At 37.5% G+C, this 22,376-nt stretch overlaps 1 protein-coding gene across 3 annotated transcripts in view; it reads left to right on the top strand.

Annotated features, from left to right (window-relative positions):
- Positions 1-22,376, top strand: part of igf2bp3 (insulin like growth factor 2 mRNA binding protein 3) — a 65,890-nt gene that overhangs the window by 24,000 nt on the left and 19,514 nt on the right. For all 3 annotated transcript variants that reach the window (XM_031903400.1, XM_031903401.1, NM_001017139.2), the window contains 1 exon segment: positions 2,361-2,409. In XM_031903400.1, coding sequence (XP_031759260.1) covers positions 2,361-2,409 — 49 coding nt within the window.

Raw genomic sequence — 22,376 nt, 5'->3', positions numbered from 1 at the left:
CTATTTTGTTGGTGTGTTTTTAGAAAGAAAAAAAAAAAACTTAACACAATGTGTATTTGCTCATAAGCTGTGTTACCAATTTTTTTTTTAATTTGGAAAGAAAAAGTAGCATTTTCTTTTTTCATCTCTCAGGGAAGGTCTTTGTCTTTCAGTTGCCTTGCCTCCACATATCTTTTCACCCCTGTGCAGTGTGCATTTACTGATCTGGCCATTTCAATGGCATCACTCTAATACATGCTCTTTGTGTGCATTCACATATTTAATTTCAACTTTTAATATTGTGATGGGTTATTCTATTAGTGTGCCATATTTATGTGGGAAAAAGAGAGAATTTATACTTGACTGATAATTTAACCTTGCATGGGCTTCTACCCCTCATACATATAGGGCTGATGGTAATTTGTCAGCAGTACTAGGAGGGTTAGTTTCATGACTATCTGATCCCTCCTGTTGAAACTTCAGCAAGTAAAATGTATGTATTACCCCTTATGTGTAGTGTGTTTTAAAAGGGCAATATACCCCTGTGAAACGTATGTTTAGTGAATCGGGCATGTGCCAAACATACTTTTTGCCATTAGTTTTAATCGTGAAAAATCAGTAGATAACCAGATAATCAGTAGATTATCCTCCTGCATATTGACCTTCTGTTAAAGAAAAAGTCAAATAACGGAAGGAGGGAGGGGTGTAGTATACTGTTGCTATTATCTTAAATTGCAAGGACCAAACATGGAAGTGCGAATTAAGAGTACGATTTGCGACAATTTGCATTAAACACGAACATTTCTGATGTGTGTTAATTTTGTGAAAAGTTGTCGTGCTTGTACGAAAATTATTGTGGTACGATCCAAAAGTTCCTAAATTTTCTTATCCAAACGTTCGTAAATGGCAGGAAAACCTTTCTGACTTTAAACCTTCAGTGCATGATTTTGGAAGTCTCCCATAGGACTCAATGGCACTCTGCAGCTCCAAACTAGCCCAGGGAAAGTCACAATACCGAAGCTTGAGTGAATCCGAAACTTTCGTCCTCATTTCAACAAATACGATTTTGTCGCACAAATTGTCGCAAAGTACGAGAAAATTGCAGAAAATACTCGCAGTTCTAAAATTTACGAATTCTTAGTATTCACACAATCGTACATTGAGCATGGTGTACAGATAATACATTTAATATTTCTGACTGAAAGGTTGAATCTACTATTATCCTCTCCTACAGATCAAATAGAATTTAGGAAGTCTATGTTCTAGATCTTCTATTTTTATGATTCCCACTTGTTTGCTGAATATATGCATGAGACCTTTTGTCTTGTATATGTCTAGGTTTCAGCACAATTAACCTTAATAGCAAATTTGTGGGTCAGATTATATACCTGCATGTATAAGCTAAAATTTTTTTTACATAAGCATTCTTGGGAATCCCAAGGATTAAATGGCATCTCAGGCATTTTCTTGTTCATCTTTTAAGCAGTATGCTCAGCAAGCTCTTCCCTACCACAAAGATTTGGCTGTAACTCCCAGAAAGACTTTCCTTGCAAAGAATTTAACTACTTCAGTACCATGCTGGACAATAGCATGGTTTATCTTTTTTTTTTTTTTTTTTGGGGGGGGGGGGGGGGGGGGGGGGGGGGGGGCTAAAATTTCCTCATAAAAGCACTAGGGAAAAACCCTTTCCTCCCCCAGCTACAATAGACCTGAGAATACAGTGAGCTAATTGAATGGTTTCAACTTCAAAGAGCCAGGAATGACTGGAATTTACCAGCAGTTGTATTTGATTAGTTGGCTCGTAGCAAGTTGCCTTTCCAGTAGCTATTGTGAATGTGTGATTCCTAAATAAAGATTCTTGAAAGTCTAGCTCTTTAATGAAGCCTTTGTTCATTTGTGGAAATGGTTTTATGTAAACACAGAAAAATTTAATTGTCCATTTTGTATACAGGTATGGGATCCCTTATCCGCAAACCTGTTATCCAGAAAGCTCAGAATTACGGAAAGGCCATCTCCCATAGACTCCATTCTAAGCAAACAATTCTAGTTTTTAAAAATTATTTCCTTTTTCTCCGTAATAATAAAACCGTACCTTCTACTTGATCCCAACTAAGGTATAATTAATCCTTACTGGAGGCAAAACAAGCCTATTGAGTTTATTCAATATTTAAATGATTTTTAATAGACTTAAGTTATGGATTTCCAAATTACGGTAAGATCCCTTATCCGGAAACCCCCAAGTCCCGAGCATTCTGGATAACAGGTCCCATACCTGTATTTTATTTTTATTAAAACTTCACAATTATTAGATTTTACTTTTAGAGAGCGGTATTTCAGCTAGGCACAATTGCAATTTTCAGTGAAATGTTTTTATTTTTCAGGAGTCGAAAGCTTCAGATAAGAAACATACCGCCTCATCTACAGTGGGAGGTAACGTGACTCTTTTTTTTGTGTTGCTTTTTTAAGATGTATATTGCTTGTGGTGTATCCCTATAGCTGTGTTTAGTGATCTTAGTTGTTATATTGCTCATATATGGCTGACTCAAGGAAAAAGGCTAATTCACTGGGGGCACATCCAGTGAATTCTGTTGCTAAGGTTTTGTCCCCCCAGGCAGTTGCCCCTTTTTGGGGAACAAAACCAGCAGAGCTCTGTGCATCCATCTTACCATATTCTCAGGCATCCCTGGCTTGGGCTAGGGTCATCTGGGAAAGGTATGTAAAATGACAGCACAGTTCTCTTGTCCCCCCCCCCCCCCCCCCCCCCCGAGCCATACATTCTTTTTCCTAAATGGACTACATTTGTTTAAGCCCATGGAAATATAATAGAAATTTGGATGCACTGGAAAGGGGGTGTTTAACATGTTGGCACCCTCAGTGAATCCACTTTTCCTTTCAATGCATTTTTTTAAAAATGTGTTTATTATGCGTAACTTTGGAGTTCATCGATCTGTCATACAGATCTGTGGAGATCTTGGGCACATATGGGGGCCAAACAATGCCTTGAAATGACACGTTAATCCATGGACCTACAGTTGGGCAGCCTCGCTATAAGGGATAATGACTTTGGTGCTCTGTGGGAAGAGGTGGTGTGCAACAGCTGAGGAAGGTGCTAATGTAGCAATAAAACCCCAGTATTTAACAGCAGTGTGGCCATACACAGGCAGATTGTAGCTGCCGATATTGGTCCCTTGGACAAATTCGGCAGCTTATCGGCCCATATAGGGGCAGGAACGAGGGGCATGCCCGACCAATATCTGGCCTGAAATCAGGCAGATATCGATCGGGCAGGTTAAAAGATTTAGTCTGATCGGGGACCGCATCGGCTCATTCATGCGGTCCCCAAGCCTACACGTTCCCCGATATCGCCCACCCGTAGATGGCGGGAGAAGATCCACTCACTTGGCGATCTTCACGTGTATGGGCACCTTAACACATTATAGGGGTATGCATTAGAAACATACAATTCTGTGACTCGTATGACAATTATAGGGGCCAGTTCATTAAAACACGAGTTCGAATCCCGAAAAATTTGGATTGGATACAATAATTTCTGAAGATCGCAAATATCATGAAAATGCTTACAAAAAAAAATCGTATTAGTCACGATAATATCGTATTGGCAATCCGAAAGTCCCGGAATTTTCGTAGCAAACGATAGTAAACAGCAGCAGAACCTTTCCGAATTTTTTGCGCAAGCATACGAAAAAGTTGCGCAAGTGTGAAAAGATTGGCATAAATACAGTCTGAGCGGTCGAATGAACACTCCGAGCGTTCGTGTCTTAATAAATCTCCCCCATAGTGTTTATAACATATCTTGTAGAATGACATTGTTTTCTGTGAAGCTTTTAATATTTTATTGTGAAGCCCAAACCTTAAATAAGACAGGGTCATATAAAAGCCCAATATGTAATAGATACAAAGTTTGGGCAAGTGCAGTAAGTAGTCTATAGCAGCCAATTAAAGGTTTGCTTTTAAACAGCTGACCCTAAAATTCTACCTGCTGATTGGTTGCTTTAGGGGACTAGACCTGTCTCAAACTACACCTTTCATTAAGGGGCACATTTACTAATCCTCGAATCCGAATCCCGAATGGGAAAACGGATTGCCGTCGCTGTCACAATTGTTTCGTATTTGTTGCGACTTTTTAGGCGCCGTCGCGACTTTATCGACTTTTATCGATTATTTCGTCACCGTCGCAATTTTTTTGTATTGCACTATAGTAAACGGTGGAAAAACCAATGCGAATTTTTCGCGACGGCGGCGAAAAAGTCGCGGAAAGTATACGATAAAGTTGTAACGGCAACGAAAAAGTTTCGCAAAATACGAAACAATCACGGCGGCGACGAAAAAAATTGTAAAAATACCGACCATTACGAAAAAAACACATTCGGACGTTCGTGGCTTAGTAAATTTGCCCCTATGTGTCTTAATCATTTTATTAAAGATATAAAGTTTGCTATGGGTGTAGGCACCTGTAGCAACAAATAATTGTTGTCAAATTGTTCTCGAGATTCTTGATGGACTCGAATCACTAGCTGAATCTGCCAGTGTATGGCCACCTTTACAAATCACCTATAGCCAAATTAGAAACAGTGATGTTTACGGATATGTTGTAAAGGTGATATTCCCAGCTTAATCATCCTTTTGCTAGCTGAATACTTTACTGCCAAGAATTAGTCCTTACCATTTCAAGGGGAAGTTTTTTTGTTTTTTTTATATTTAAATCTTTAATGCAATAAAATTTAATAAAAATAACACCCCAAATTTTTTCTTAGTGGTCCTTCACCAAATAGTTTTTTGCATAATTTAAGATTGTAATTTTAATATAGTTGCAGTTGAACGCAGCGTTTATCTCTTTAAGTTCTCTTGCTCTAACTCCGTTTTTCTCCAGGACTAAAAATTAGCTGGCTGGCAACATAGTTCCAGGAGAGCAGTAAATGTAAAGAAGCTGCTTTTAATACTAAATAGTTACAAATAACCATTGAACATTTTAATGTATATTGTAAAGTTGCTTAAAATTCTTACTTTTTTTTTTCTTTGGGGGTAGAGGAGGCCTTTAACATAAATGCCAGTGCAATTAATATGTTAACCTCAGAGTAGGCAATGTCTCTGTCTCTCTCTGGCATGTACATCTTTTGCAAACCAGAAACCCTTATCCTCTCTGTTGGTTGAAAAGTTTGTTCTTTGGTCACTTCACATATATTTTATTTTGTCTTGTGAAAAATATTGGTGCTTTTGTAAACCATAGTGTTGTAAATGCCATCATACTGTGGTGTATCATAGGGCATGCTAATTATTTTCTATCAGGTTTGTGGTGATCGGATTGTAATTGCCTCTTGTAGTAAATGGCACAGTAGTACAGGTATGGGATCAGTTATCTGGAAACCTGTTATCCAGAAAGTTCCAAATTACAGGAAGGCCATCTCCCATAGACCCCATTTCAATTGAATAATACATTTTTAAGAATGGCTTCCTTTTTCTCTATAATAACAAAACGGTACCTAATACAGGTATAGGACCTCTTATCCAGAATGCTTGGGACCAAGGGTATTCTGGATAAGGGGTCTTTCCATAATTTAGATCTCCATACGTTAAGTCTACTAAAAAATCAATAAAACATTAATTAAACCCAATAGGATTGTTTTGCATGCAATAAGGATTATATATATCTTAGTTGGGATCAATTACAAGGTACTGCTTTATTACTACAGAGAATAAGGAAATCCGTTTTAAAATTCTAAATTATTTAATTAAACTGGAGTCTATGGGAGACAGGCTTTCTGCATAACGGGTTTCCGGATAAGGGATCCCATACCTGTACTTGATCCCAACTAAGAGATAATGAATCTTTATTGGAGGTAAAATAGTCCTAATGTGTTTAATGTTTAAATTAGTTTTTTAGTATGCTTAATGTATGGAGATCTAAATTACAAAAAGTCCCCTTATCCAGAAAACCCCAGGTATAGAGCATTCTGGATAACCGGTCCTATACCTGTACAAATGGCTTCCACACACCATCATGTCACTGTTCATTTAAAGTTTTCATACCGTTCTAAATCCTGTTGATCTTCTGTTGGAATATTTCCATGGTGCTTATAATGTGGTCAAAAACCTATTGTTCTCATTTAACATTCAGTAGGCAGCAGCATGAAACATTGTTGGTCAGTGAGAGCACTGATGCATTTGACTAAAAGGAAAATCTACTAGCTATAAATTTCTGCATTTGTAGATTAGCGTACCCCCTGTTTATAGGTACACAGATATCTGCTATCCCTATTTCTTCTTGCACTGCTATTGTTTGAATGACGAGTGGCGCACATAGAGTATGGGGATATAGGTTGCACAATAACCCTTTACATACACCTGAAAGTAATTAAATAATTACTCTCAGTATCTAATAATGCCTGATGTATCTTAAATCAATACGTCTGTCTTAATTCATTAGATTCCTACTGGCATATATATATTTAATATGTGACACATGCTAGCATAATTATGAAGTTCCACTGGCTGAAGCTTTTCTGCTTGCATAAACCAGTCTTCTAAAAGACCGTTTTGTGAGTAGTGGAATGTAAAAGCATATTAACTTGCTGTCTTTCATATACTGTGCGTTGCACAACAGGCCAGGAGGCTTATCAAAATTTGAAAACACTCTTTTTTTTTTTTTTTTTTTTTTTTTTTTTCATTGAGATTTTAATTTGTTTGAATGCAAGGAATGTTTTCTCACATTAGGCAAGGATCCCTTTTGTTAATATTTTTGTTAATTAATGATAAAGCAACTTAAAAACTCTTCAGTAAGTAGAATGATAGCTTTCCATTCCAACACTGTGCCCAATTGCTTTAATTTGAACATGGCAGGTTTAACTTGCCAAATTTTGTTTTTTGGCAAAAAAAGATTAAAAATTGCATCAGTATGAGAATTTTTTTTTTTTTTTTAAATAACTAATTTATATTGGACCCTGAGTATGTGATTTCACAGGATTAGCTAGGGCAATTAAAGGGTTATTTGGTTTTCCTTAGCATGATGATGCCTGTGCTGTTCTGACTCATTTGAAGAATGAGTAAGTCCTTAATCGGAGTTCCTGTCATAAAGCTATCCACGATCTGACTAGATCATACTCTGTCCCCGGAAATGCTGACTGAACAGCTGGGGAAAGCCATTCCTCACATATGTGCCAAAGAAAATTAAAGAAACTATCACCTTCTTTAGTTTTCTGCACTTGCAGGTAAGGAGCCTTTGCCATTGAAGTAGTTTAGATCAGGGATATCCTGATTCTGCTGTTTTCCTTAGTCATACTCTCTATATAAAGGGCTAGGTTGCTCTCCAGTAGTATTACTAGTCCTAAGTGTCAGCCAGATTTACCTGGAAGCCTTTACCAATGAACTTGCTGCTTTTGCTGTTTGATGCTTTTCCATTCAAGAGAAACGTTTCCTGTTTTGATACATCTGTCTCTTTAAAAATTATTGGTCACATTTTACTGAAAAAAATATATTAAGTGATTGCTGGCAGTGATTCAGGATTTGCAGTGTTAGACCTCTAGCCAGATGCAATTTAATCCCTAAGCGGAGCAATTGGTAGAGCAACCTTTTTCTCTTTATACCTGTAGTAGGAAACTACACTGCTTTATTGATGTGGGAGGTTTGTAAGCTGACTGTTTACGTGTGCAACAGTGTTCTGTACACACATGGCTTCCTGCCAGAACCAAAAGCAGCAGCATCCTATCTCTTCATCTCAATGCTTATTGGCTGCTTTAAGCAATTTTATACAGGAAACAAGTGGCAAGCGAATAATTTTGTTTGGTTCTGTGTCCCCACCATTGCAACTCTAAAATCACACAAGGGGGATTATGTAATTTGTTACATACAGATGATAGGCTAAAAATATTCCAATGCTTTTACCCAGACTATCTTGTATGTTTTTTACACTTCATACTTATGAGGACTTTCTTTATAGTACAATCTAGAGCTGTGTGCTTGCTATTTACTCCAAAATGCTAAAAGCTTGTTTGTTCTTAAACAGATACTGACAGGAAGAATTAGGATTAGGAAATCTTCATTTGTCATAATATTGTTTTTGCATGCTGTTTATAATTTTTCCCTAAGTATCTACCTGATGCTTTTTCATTACCTATCTGATCCTCCAAGTTCCTCTGAGGGGGCTGCCATATATGTGCAGCAGTAATTATTAGCATTAGGGCAATGCCACATGGGGCAGATTTTTCCACCTTTGCTTTAAAAATCTGATCTTTGCCTGCTTCCGAAAGCACTGCTTCAGACCGTATGCAGCTACAGGCTAAAATACTCTTCGTGTCTGCACATGGACCGAAACAATGCTTTCGGGTGCATATTTATTAAAACAGGCTATAGGTAATATTTTACTGATTTACTAATTTATTATTTTGAAGCGTAGTTTCTTGGGGGCAGAATTATCAAAGTGCGGAAATAAAGCTCACCAAAGGAAAACTTGCCTGCTTTCTGTTCATTACTATAGGAATTTTAGAAGCATATTTATCAATGGGTGAAAATTAGAACTCACATAGTTAAATTACACTTCTCACTGCTCACTTCTGTGGTGAGCTTTTATTTCACACTTGGATTAATCTGCCCCTAAGTCTCGCGAGTCTTTTTCGGCGATTTCCCCAAATCGCGCCGCCGCGTGTGCCATCCCACCGGCGACTTACATTGTCGCCAGTGGGATGGCAGGTGAAGGCAACTCGGGGAGATTAGTCACCCGCGAACAGGGAGATTTGTCGCAGGCGACTAATCTCCCCGTGTGCTAGAGCCCTAAAACATTTTGTCTGCCTCTGTGTTTTATTCACTCAAACACATTGTGCCAAAGCACCCAAAAATTGCTACCTATTTGCTTCAGTGATATCAGGCTGGGTATATTTAGTTTTCATGGTTCACGTGATGAGAGAGAGAGAGGCTTGTATGTAAAACATGCTTACTCATAATGTGATAAGCTTGCACAGCATGTATGTTATAAAAGTGTGCAGCAGGCATAAGGAAGTGCGTGCAAGTCTGAACTGTAAAAATTGCATTCCCCCCCCCCCCTTACCACATCAGTTTGTATTCTAGTCTATGCCACTGTGCACTCTCCTCCTCCTCCTGTCTTTTGGTGGTCACCACACCCTGACATTCTAGAGTTCAGTGAGTAATAATACAGTGAGTGACTTCTCAGATTCAACAATGACTTATATTACTGTTCAACTCCTTTTTTAATCATAAAATGCGGATGTCAAGTTGTTTTCTCTCCCACCCATTGTTACCACCTATGTTACTAACCTGGTTAGCGAGGCTGTAATTTCTCAGTTCATTCATATGATCTGGCGTTATTGCTGTTCATAATGTATATGGTGTTTCTCTTAATTAAACAAGGGTGTCATGGTGTAAGAGATGCATTTAGTTTTAGAGAGTCCAATATGAAAGGTGTAATATAATTATAAAAAGACAAAGATCTTAAGATTTTGGAAGCTTAAGGCTTTACGGCACACGGAATTATTCACAGTAGCACATTATTTGCCAAAAACTTGCATTCTAGGGAACAGCGAGTGCAAGAAGGAACTAGATGGCATCACACTTCAAACTGTGTGGCATGTGCTTACCCAACCACTTCATTTATTCCATACTTGCAGCTGTGCCTTCTGACCGAAGTACAACTGTTGCTGCAACTCAAGTGCTGCATTTCTCATAGTGTAAGTTGAGCATGTTTTAAGTAAGTTAAGACTTCCTTACAGCTTGGCTTGTGATTTCTCTATGTAAGCACTGTAGTAATTTTCCAGAGAACTTTATTTAAGGCGATGATCAAATATATAGCCACAGTCTACTATATACAGTTAATTCTAATCCTATTAATGAAACGTCATGTCTAACACAGACGAATTACCCTGTGTAATGAAATTATTTTTTTATTTATTTACTATACTGTTCAGAGAGAACCTTTATATAAGTATGGGGTTATGATCCATTTATAGTCCTAAAATAGGCTGCCAAAAATGTTTGGGTTTTTTTTTGGTGTGTGTGCACAGGACATTTCTGCCTATTTATACTTAAGTCACAAGTATCTAGTGAAACTCAAGGTGGCACTGTTATGATGGCCATTCACATTACAATTATGATCTTTCCTGTGACCAGTAGTTGCAGGAGAGAGAGAGTTTGTAGATGATTTCAGAGCTGAATCGTCAGATATGCAGCTAGAAACCAGAGGAATTCTACCCCTTTTTGATTACTAAATGTTTGCCATTGCTCAGATGCCTGATAGACGAGGCAACCAGTATTCAAGGCCTTTGCCAATATCGGTTGCCTTGTCTCCCACCATACATTTACTGATTATGGTGCCAAACAAAGTTTTGGACAATACTATCGGTGCATGTGTGGGCCCCCTTAGTCTGGGTTCAAATCTGTTTTTGATTCTCAATAAAAGTATAAAATGTGCTGTAAGGGGAAATACAAAAAAAAGACAGGCATATTGTAACTGTATGAAGCTTCTCCATAAACAACCGTATGATTACAATTGCAGATGGAGTGTTGCTAACTGTGCAGTCAAGGAATGCACAAACTCTGGTGCAGTCTGACTTTAGAATAATTACTGTGTAGACTACTCAAATTTTGCATCAGAATAATATGTCATGGGAATCAACCCTAATATGTTGCAGAATATTTAAGTGGCCATAGATACGTTCTTTTATTTTACAACTGCACATAAGCAAATGTTTACATACACAGATTAAAGCTCATAGGCAATTACAGATAAAATACATGGTGTTTTATATGGGGTCATGGATAATTTTGTAACTATTGCTTTTATAACTATGCACCCAGTTTATTCTCACATTAAAACAGAAGTCTGGTTAAAGTGTTGCCCTAAATTGGAAATAGGATTAGAGCAGGTTAGGAGCACGGCCCTGTTATTCAGCCTTAACACTACCTAGATTTCAGGTACAATGTTGTATTTTTTCCCTAATACTTCACAAAGTTAGGGCTGCATTAATTTTTTTGTTTTCTTTTGTTTTTTTGCAATCCTATTTATTCCTATGAATGGGAGCTGCAGTACTTCTGTTCTAAAATCTTAACTAAGCCTTGTCTTCTACTTGGCACATTAATATATTGAGTAATAACGTAAGAACAAAATGTCTCTTAAACGTTAACACTTATTTATACAGACATCAAGCTACACAGTGCATTACAAAAGTACTTGCTTTGTAGCACAAGGCAAAGGCTGATGGCCCAAGCAAGTTGATCTGAACAAAAACACAATTGTTTCCCTACAATTTCTGGATATGCCTGTGACACTTTAATGTCTGACGTGCTTCCATGTGTGTGTCTTGCATAAATAATTCTGATAGTAATAACATGTGGTAGTAACATATATATTTTTTGTAAAGTGGAAGAAGGGGGGAGCAATTTTGATATTGATAATGCTAACAATGCTAAAGATATTTCTAATGACAGTGCTAAATCTAAACTGTTCAAGTTGCTATACCTAATAAGTGATCATTTAATAGGAGCAGCCTTCTTCAGGAAGCTACTTGTTCAGTGATAATGCTGCAATACCCCTCCCCGCCCCCCCCAAACAGCCCGGATCTTGTAATTGCTGACTAGCAGTTTTCTTTTAGTCATTTCTATTGTCATTTGACTAGACTAGTGCGAAAATTGTGCCTTTCCTCCATAATCCCTATATAAAATAATATTTAAAAGGCAGAATGATGTAGATCTTGTAGGATGGCCTGCTACTGTTTTCTGAAAGAAAGTAATATTTTAGGTCTACAGGTTACATTGTGGTTTATTCACACCCTGCCTTTGAATATCTGTTCTTGCCACCTGCCTTAGATACTATGTAAATTTTATATTTGTTCATGGATACCTTTTTATTCATGTTGTCTTTTGGTTGGGTTGTTTGGTAACCATAATAACACAGCTTGTACAGACAGAACCCCTTACTCAGGAACCCAGCAAAATAGTTTGTCTGCTTGTTTTTATTTGGCATATTTTTTTATTTGGGGGTGGCCCCAATTATTATATTGTATGGGCTGCCTTTTAAATTAATTGTGGTTGAAGAAATACACGTATGCTCTTTGTGAGCTAAGCCCTAAATGATTGTTTGTCAACAGGAAAATGAAGAGAAATCCTGCCCATGGTTTATTAATGCAGCAAATACAACATGTAGTTTTAAAAGGGGAGTTCACATTTAAATTTAAGGAATACTGTCACAGGAAAATGTGTTTTGAAGAAAAACAAATAAAATCTGTTAATAGCTCCTCCAGCAGAATGCTGCATTGAAATCTGTTTAAAAAAAAAAATAAAATAAAATAAATATAATTAATTTTGAAATTTCACATGGGGCTAGCCCCATGTGAAATTTCAAAATTGATATATAAAAAAGAAATCTGTCTGGGAAATTATCTTCATTTTCCCAGGGTGCCACAGCCATGTGACCTGTGCTCATATAAACTTCAGTCACACTTTACTGCTGCGCTGCAAGTTGGAGTAATATGGATTCTAATGTGTAGCGCTGGCTCCTTCTGAAAGCTCAGACTCGGGCACAATGCACTGAGATATGGCGCCTGCACACCAATATTACAACTAAAAAAAGTATACATTTGTTGGTTCAAGAATAACATTTAAAATGGTAGAGTGAATTATTTGCTTTGTAAACAGTGTAATTTGGAAATAAAAAGTACTCCATAAAAATCATGACAGAGTCCTTTTAACTAGTATAAAGTAGACCATGAAATTCGGTGGCAATTTTCAAGGTTTTTTTGGTTTTTTTCCCCCTTTCATTGTGAGTGATTTAGCATTTTGTTCCACAGCTCCCCAGTTTGGAATTTCAGCAGCTTTATGATCAAGCAGTGGTTTGAAAGGGAGATGAAGAGGATAGGGGTCTGAATAAACAAAGATATAAATAGTAAAAAGTAGCAAGAAAATTAGCCTCATGAAGTAATAGTTTTTTGGATGCTGGGGTCAGTGGCCTGGGAAAACAGGCTATATTTAATATAGAAAAGCCTGTTTGTTGCAGAGATGGAACTTTAGTGTAATTCATGGGGGCACAGTCTCCAGAAATGGGAAGAACTGGAGTTGCAGCAGGTGGATAAATGATAGACTTTATGATCTGTTTCCATATATTTAGATGTTCTGGTTAAATCACATGTTCTGTTTAATTTATTTGAGAATTACTTCTAATAGGGCAAAACTTGTTGGATTAATAATTGCCACATATTTTAGTTACCATGTGTGGCTCAGTGTTCTACTGTTTAGTTCATTTGCCCACTTCTCTTGCAGTCAGTGAGGGCGGTATGAACTTTTAGCTTTTAGACTATTTACTTTAGAACAGTATAAAAAATAAAAAATAGCCCTTCGTCCTTGCAACCCAAAAGCACTCTTTCTTTGCCAGCCTACCTTCCCCTTTCAACTCATCCACCCTCCCCGCCTGCACCCCTCCCCCTTTGCAAAAAGCTGTGTCAATGAACAGCTGAAAAATGCATAGGATTCTAACCGCCATTTTGCAGTAAGAGAATGTTGATGTTGATTGTAACATGTCTAAAATGACTGTTTCTTCAAAGAACAGCAAGTTAGTGTTAAAGATAAATACAAAGCTTAACATGCACTATTATTTAGCATATAGGAAAGTGACATCTTATATCGGCATGCATTACATTGTAAAAAGTTTTTCAGCCTGCTGCCTTGAGATTACCTTTATTTAATTTAGCATTGCTCGGGATTTATAATAAGTTTAAGCATTTGTGAAGCTTAGATTTTGCTTGACAATCTATAAGAAGGATTGGCCCCTTGTCCTTTGTAAACTGGGCACATATTAAATCTTCGCGCCTAGTTAGCAAATGTTTTAAGCTAATACACTGCAAGGCTGCATAGAGAGCATTGCATTCTGCTGCATGTATATTGATTCTTATTCAGCCATGCAGGATGTGAATTTACATTGCCTGTTTTTGAGGTGGTGGCTATAGTAGAACAAACAGAAAAAAACCAAGCAATTGTACATATACAGCCAGAAAAATGCATTTTTATTTAAAGTCCTGCTTAGAGATGTTTCTGCTGCATCTGGACTAACTTTGAGCGTTCCAGTACTAGTTATACAAAGCAGAAAACCTGATCACTGGAAGGATTCTGGTGGAAATGCTATACAAACATGTGTATGTAGGGGGCACAAGTAGAATTATCTCATCATGTTGTAATTCTTAGGAAACTTTCTCACATGGTTTCAGAATAGTTTTGAAGTAACCATGCTAAAATACATTTGAATACAGGTGAATTGCACCTTCCTGACCATGAAGTGCAGAAGAATTTTTCTTCCCACCTCGTGCAAAGAAATTGTGTTCTTGTATAGGCGTGGAACCTGTTATCCAGAAACCTGTTATCCAGTAAGCCATGAATTACAGAAAAAGCTTCTCTCAAACCCTATTTTAATCAAATAATTCAAACTTGTTCATATGATTTCTCTTTTCTCTATAATAAAACAGTACCTTCTACTTGATCTCCGATCAAGATATACGTAATCCTTATTCACAGCAAAAAAATCCTGTTGGTTTATTTAATGTTTAAATGATTTTAGTAGACTTTAAAGTATAGAGATCCAAATTATGGAAAGATCCCTTATCCAGAAAACTCCAGGTCTAGAGCATTATACTATAACAATGATGGAATTTTGCAAACACACACATCATATGTGTAATATATAGATATACAAAGTTATCTTTATTTAATGTGTTTTAACTACTTTACACTGACTGTGAGAGAAATAACCTCTTTAAAATAAAAAAATATATAATTGCCCACTCCAGCTGGTACACAGGAGCCTGCATCTGAAAAACAAGCCTTTCCTTTAATCTGCTCTTAAAGTCTACAGATTGCATAAACTTTAGAACAGAAATATTTATTTGGCCTGACATACTGTTTCAATCCTGTACATGTAGAAATCTTCTTGCTTTAAGTCTTTATCGCAGCATGTTTTGCTTTCAGGTCTGCTGTGTTCGGCCATCTGTTAACTAAACATAGACCTGTCTCTTGCCTTCAGAAAAGCCTTGCATAATACATCTTCATGAGCTGCCCCCAAAATCCCTGAAAGTGAAGACTAAGTAAATATTATGTGTAGTTGCTTTTAGTGCCTTTCTATTTCTTGGTGCTACAGGCCTGCTAAACCCACTAGTAAAGGTCTGCTTCAGTCTGCCAAGAAAACCTCACCATATACACAGGTTCAGTAAAGAAGTGATCTTGCACAGCCATTTGTGTTTCCTATTTAATGCATATCTGCACTACTAAAAATGTACTGTAATCTGACCTACGCATTGAACATCAATGACAGTTCAAGGGCGCGCATACAGTGAAAGTATGCAGGAGTCGGCCTTGTTTGCTCTTCCCAACACGGATGGAAATTGTGCACATGTAAATTCTTACGTAACACACTTCACTGCCAATTGCATGGGTGGAAGCCGTATTTGCCACTTCTACGCGACATGCAAAAAGCAAACATCATAGGAAGACAAAATCATATGATTTGAGCCACATTGTGTGATATAGAACCTTTAGCAAACACTGCTGAAATCTGAGCTCCACTGCCTCTGACAATGCATGACATATTGGCCTGAAATGTCTGTTTTACAAAGGGTGCACAAAAAAGGGGGGGGGGGCATTGATTAGATAACCAAAAAAGAATGTATTAACTAATATAAAACATTTCCATATGTTCTGATAATTCTTAAAGAATATTTCCAAACAGCTAATAATCTTGACATTCCAGTGCTGCAACTCTGGAATCCTTGGATTGACTGGGGCACTTTCTATATAGAGTTTGTATGTTGCTTGTATGTGTGTGTGTGGGTTCTTTCTGGGTACTTTGATGAATGATAAACACTTTCCATGATATAATGTGTTGTTTTCTTGCTCTATATAATGGATAATTTGGTTGGGGTGCTGGAAATTGTAGTTTTATTGGACTTGAACCTGACCACACACAGTTTGTTAGGGTCAGTCCATTTGGTGGTGGTCTCCCCCCACCAAAAAAGTTTCCTTTTTTCCAGCATGAGCAATCGGTCCTGAAATGACCCAGAAATGGCTGCAGTTCCACTTATTCACTTTTTTTGTACCAAACACAAACTGCTCTTTCCCTGACTCCTACACATCACACATCCTAGGCTATATTTACATCTGTGTTTTTGTACATTTTGTAACAAATCCCTTTTTAAAACTCTGAACTGGAACTTAGTTGCAATCACATGGATCTGGATGTCTTTTCCAAAGGTGCCACCTAGAGGCTGAACTGAGTAAAGGCGCCTATATGGTTAAACTGAAATCTAAAAGCACCACCGCCCCTCTGTGAGCACATTGTTTATTACTATCTTTTGAGTCAGTGTGACTCAAGACTTAAGCTAGGAAACATTTTTATATAGAGTAGGTAGGTGCACCTTTTCCTGGAATAAAATTTTTTAAAAAGTTGAACAAAGACATAATTATCATTTACCACTCTTTTTTTGTAATCTTTACTGTTTATGAAATGATGATTTAAATTTAAAGGTAAAACCATACCAAGGATCTTCTAGTTAAGTACAATAAACTGGTGTATTGATTTCCCTATGGTCTGTAATTTAACTATAGGCTTGTAACTTGCTGAATAGATTGTAAGTACTACTAAAATGCCATGAGGCTCATCACAGTAGGGAAGGGGCAGGATGATAGGTTCTTGGGGTAGGAAATGGCATGTTTCCTTGCAAATAAGTGCAAAGAGGCAAGAGATAATTAACCACACCCACAGGACTGTAATTAGTTTTCTAGTATATTATTAGCGAAGGGTTTTTTTTCCCTCTCTTGCAACAATATTTTATGGGGGGTGTGCAGAAGAAACGTGCGCAGCTTACAAGTCAGTGCTAGCTGTTTTAAATGAAAGTAGCTGCACCACAGCAGGTTTAAAATAAATACCAAGCTACATAACAAATAATGAGTGATTTATGCAATTTAAGAATTGAGTCTATTACAGATGTTGTTCAGCATATCTTGCATAAGAAACATTAATCCAGTGGTTCAGTTTGAGGAGTCCTGAAACTGTTAAAGAACATTCTGCAATAAATCTACAACATTGCTTTTGGTGCTTTTGGCCTCTTGATCAGTATGTGATCGGTTTGGTTAAATATTGGTTGGAAAGTTTGATAAATCCTGCTGGCTAACACAGATGTACCCTAATCTCAGAGATCTATTCTTGTGGATAAATATAAAAGGTGTGCTTGTCATGCCAAACAAGAGCATTGGCCACACAGGTGGGGGTCCATATATCGCTTATGTTTGTTTGCCCCCAGGACATATACTGGATAACATTAAGGGCCTTTGCAGACCTGTCGGGAAAACACTTTTCTTCTTTATATTTTTAAGCCTGCCCTATAGTTTTCTGTCTGTGCCCTGACCAATTGGTAGGGGAGTATGTTATTTTATGTCGGAGGCCCGTGCATGGCTAGATTTTCTCCATTTAAGACTGAAATAGCCATTTGTAGTAGTCTCTAGCGAACCTTGTGATTTGTTTCTGAAGTTGAGCTATGTGTTTGATGGTATTAATCACGTATCATGTATGGTAGCTTGGCAGCAACTGGTCTTTGGATGTGAGCTGTATATCTGTGTTTAGCAGGTAATTCATTGCCTAACTCTTTGTGGACTTGTATAATCCTCTTACATTAGATTTATACACATGCCTAAGCTCACTGCACTTTTCCCGTCAGAGTGGACTTGCAGAAAATGTGTCGTTTATGCAAACCATAAGCTGGTCATACACTGAAAGTTTCTCTCAACTTGCATTTTTTCCTGATATGGCCACTAAGGAGGTGATCCCAAGCTTTCCGTAATTTGGATCTTCATATGTTAAGTCTACTAAAAAAATCAATAAACCATTAATTAAACCCAATAGGATTTTTTTGCCTCCAATAAGGATTAATTATTTCTTGGGATCAAGTACAAGGTACTGTTTTATTACAGAGAAAAAGGAAATCTGTTTTAAAATTCTGAATTATTTGATTATAATGGGGCTATGGGAGATCTTTCTGGATAACTGGTTTCCGTATAAGGGATCCCATACCTGTACTGCTGTGTTTTAAAACTACAACCACCCTAGACCTATAGTGTTATTGTTCTAACACTGCACTTAAATAAAGGAAGACATATCCTCAAGCAATTACACATGATACACTTGATATCATCTTAAAAGCACTTGATCTATGTTGCTTTTGCTCTTTATGCTGTAATACACTGCTGTTTGGATTGCCAAACATGCAGCAATGATCAAGGTTAGAGCCACTGCCCCTTTTATCTATAACATTTCTGATATAAAGGAAGATAGGACTTCTATTTGCAAGAGATAAAATAATTGTCATGACTACCAGTAAAAATTTATGCCTAAAAAGTACCATTAACTTTCTCAGTAGGGCAGTAAACTATTTATGCCCAAAAGTACACAACACACATTGTAAAACAACATTTTTATTCTGAATGTGGTGACTTTTTTCCCCATGGGTGAGCCTCTGAAACCTTTTACTTCTAAACTTCCTCAGTGGGATCATTGCAGAATGCCTTCGTGACCGTGTTTTGCTGTGGTTGGTTCTGATAGAATCAGCATGTTCCTTCAGCTGCCTGGCTCTTGTGGGGAAGGCACTTTATGTGGGTGCAGCATATTTCCGTGGTTGCCAGTTATGCCAGCACATGTCTATGATTACCAGTTATACTATTAGGCCAGAGACCAACCCAGCCCCACCTTCTCATTTCATATACTTGTTAACAAGGTACTGCCTACTTTCCTTTTATGATGTGTTGCCCTTAATTACTCGTGTTTTGGAGGGTCATTGAGAAAAGTCCTGTATAATTTATTCTTTATGTAGGGTGTTTTTACCAATTTATGTAGCAAAATCTTGTATAGCTGAGGCATTCTTTGAACCTTCTGCATAATTCTTGCCTTGGGGCTTTACACTACCCGTCATAAGCCTGAAGAGTGCATATTTTATTCAAGCCATCATAAGCCAATGTTTTATTGATAGCATGTAATTCAAAGATCTACTGGCCTTTTGGTATTTGAGATATTTGAGATATTTTTGGAGTTTCTTTAACACCTTGTAAACTGAGGGTGATTTTTTTTTTCCCTCTAAACATAAAACCTATATTTATTTTATTTGACTTATTTGTTTCCATATCCAAGTGGAGTTTACATTCTAAGTCCCTATCACGTTCACACATGCTATGGTCAAATTAATTGTGACTAAGTTAACCTGCATGAAAGCTTTTGGAGTGTGGGAGGAAACGGGGGGGGAAACCAAGCAGTCACTGGAGAAACACACAAATATAATTTACCAGCCTAGAGATTCAGTAGCCCTGAAACCATAATGATCCATGCCACCAACATTGTCTACTGCAGCTTACCATCTTCTGACTTTGTAGGCCAATGTTTGAGCGCTCAGGACGCTTGCCTAGAGTCTCTGCAGTCAATCAGCAGAAAAGCTAATGGTAGGACTACTTGGGTCATCTCCAGAGGCACAGGTTTTAAATGTTAAAAGGCTTGGGCTGATACATAGGCTACGAACAGGCTAGAAATATCACAAGTTTTGGGCTTGTTTGGTTAATACATACTTTCTTATTTAGTGTTCCCTTAATAAGGTATGTATTTAAATTAAAAAAACAAACAAAAAAAAAAAATTTCTGTCTGCACACTCTGCCATGCATTTAAAAATGCACGAGGTGAATCTTATTTATGGCATCAGAGTTCAAATTTTTTTTCTTCTATTTGAGAGTGAAAGCCAAAACCCGCTAGTTGTTTTTGTTTTTGTTCCAATTAAGTAATATGTTCACTCTTGTTACATAGCTGGAAAACATTATCTCTTTTGTTTTCCAAAAGTGCTGGTGGTGTACTTTATGCAATCCTCTTTTCCTAGTAAAGAAACTTTAGTCTGGTATTACAGGTCATGCTGGACAAACTGAATTTGGAAATTTGGAAAAAAAAAAGTCCAGTCTGCCTCTGCAAGCCTCTTTGTCCACAGATAACCACAGTATGGGGAACTCAACCCAGTTAATGAAAATATGACATTTTAAATACATTAAAAGCATACTTTTTAGAAGGTCAATGAACTAATGGTTTTGTGAGTGTTAAATAGAATTTTACCATCCCTTTCTATTCTCTGCAGTCTAAGTTCTAAGTTGTAGCAGAAGGCCTAGCCAAGACTCCAATTCCTGCAATGCCATGTGATCTTTCAACTGCTTAAAGGGATACTGTCATGATTTTTGTGGTGTACTTTTTATTTCTAAATTTATACTGTTTACATAGCAAATAATTCACTCTACCATTTAAAATTTGTTATTCTTGAACCAATAAATGTATTTTTTTTTAGTTGTAATATTGGTGTGTAGGTGCCATCTCAGTGCATTGTGCCTGAGTCTGAGCTTTCAGAAGGAGTCTACACATTAGAACTGCTTTCAGGCACGCTATTGTTTCTCTTTCTCCCATGTAACTGGAGGAGTCCCAAGCCGGACTTGGATTTCTTACTGTTGATATCTACTAGGAGCTGCTATCTTATCTTGCTCCCTTCCCATTGTTGATTGGCTAGCTCCATGTGAAATTTCAAAATTAAATATAAAAAAAAATCAGTTTGTGTTTTTGAAAAACAATTTCACTACAGGATTCTGCATGCCTATTAACCGGGCATGCTTACAGGGTAGCAAAATGTTTTCTTTAATTTCACATAGCTGGAGATGCATTTCTTTACAGGTCCACTGTGCATATTTAAAGGGTGTAAGAAACTGCAGGCTTCACTTTTACCTCTGAGCTGCCATCACAGTAAATGGTCCAGTGCTTTGCCTTGCTGTGCTGAGGGTTAATGATACCTACATTGTGCTATGAATAGTTCCATTTTTCCCATCCTCTGCTTGGGTTTCTTTGCCTTCTCCGAGCTGGATGCTTTCTAATTTTATGAATGAATCTCCAGTTCAGAGAGACATCTGTGCCACAATAAGCAAGGGAGAGCCGAGTGTATGCACAAATGCTGCAACTTAGCACAACAAGTGACTTTTTGCCACTTTGGATTTAGTGACACATTAAACAAATAAACTCTTCTTTTCAGCTGCCCCCTTGGAATTACTGGCCCTACTAGCTTGGCTTCCTTCTGATTACATGAGAGAACTCATAATGAGAGGTTACAGTGGAACAGCTGAAAATCTTTTCCTCTTGATTTATATTTTATTGTGTGAGATGCCACCTAAGTGGTTGATTTCATCCACCCCATACCATCCCTCCTTTCTGAACTACTGGCTGAACCGCTGCTGTAGCTTAACCTTAAAGGGGTTTTTAAGTCATGGGTCACCATGTTTTATATGGGTGGTCACAGTCATCCCTTTTAGTGAAGTGAACTTACTTTCTGTTACAGTATTGAACATTAACAAGTAGGCAAGGGTGATTCAAAGAGAATTTCTTTCCAAAGCAGCCTGGGTCACACTGAGATTAAAATACTTTTTTTAAAGTTTGTAATTGAAATGGCAACAGTTAATAATAAAATAATACGTATGGCTTTTGTTGGTTGTCATATGACTTAATTCATAACCACAGGCAAGCCAGGAAAAATCGGCAATTTCTTAAATGAAAGAACCAGAATTTGATAACAAACAGTCACTGTCAGGGGCCTCTTAAAATTCTTCAGATAATCCCAAGCACTCAGCAATGTTTCGGAAAGTAGTAGTGGCTTCCTAGGATTTTTTAGAGGAAAAAAAATGGTTAAATTGCTGTTTTCCCATAGAGTTATTGCTGCAACTATGTTTGTAGAATTGCTAATAATATCCTTCTGTTGCCTGCGTCTGGTCATGAAAAGTTTCCTGATATAACAAAGTAGGAACAGAGAGATCCTTAGACCCTCCCTGTCTTCCAGAAAACAGCTTGCAGCCAGTGCCCCTGTGTATAAGCGCCGATGATCACACTTGTGTAAGGTGGGGCTAGCGTATTTGGCTATGGGCTGTATTTTGCCACAGACAATTCCTGATGGTTGCTGCAAAAAGCAGTTGTAGCCAGAAAATTGCCATGCATCAGTTTGCTATAAGCACAGGGAATTGCCCATATTGTTTTACATGAACACGATTTTCATAAAAATAAAAAAAAAATAATTTTCCATGTCTACTTTCTTCCCAAGTGGTTTCAGACTGAGCCCTACAAAATAACACTGAATTTTACATCTCACTCTTTTGTGTTTGCTTATTGACAATGAGCTTTTGGCTGAACTAACACACACGCTATGCACACCAGGACACTTGCACTCACTGTTCTGTTCATGGAATCTGTAGTTTGTATATTGAATTATTTCTCTAAACATAACCAGGAGTTACGTTCCAATGTCTTGACCGTGGGTCTCACTAACTGATACTGTTGCTTGACAGTGCTGAAC

Source organism: Xenopus tropicalis, chromosome 6 (genome assembly GCF_000004195.4).
Source record: "Xenopus tropicalis strain Nigerian chromosome 6, UCB_Xtro_10.0, whole genome shotgun sequence".
In the NCBI taxonomy this organism is placed as follows: Eukaryota; Metazoa; Chordata; class Amphibia; order Anura; family Pipidae; genus Xenopus; species Xenopus tropicalis.
The sequence above is the reverse complement of the archived record's forward strand: the minus strand, read 5'-3'. Positions and strand labels throughout refer to the sequence as shown.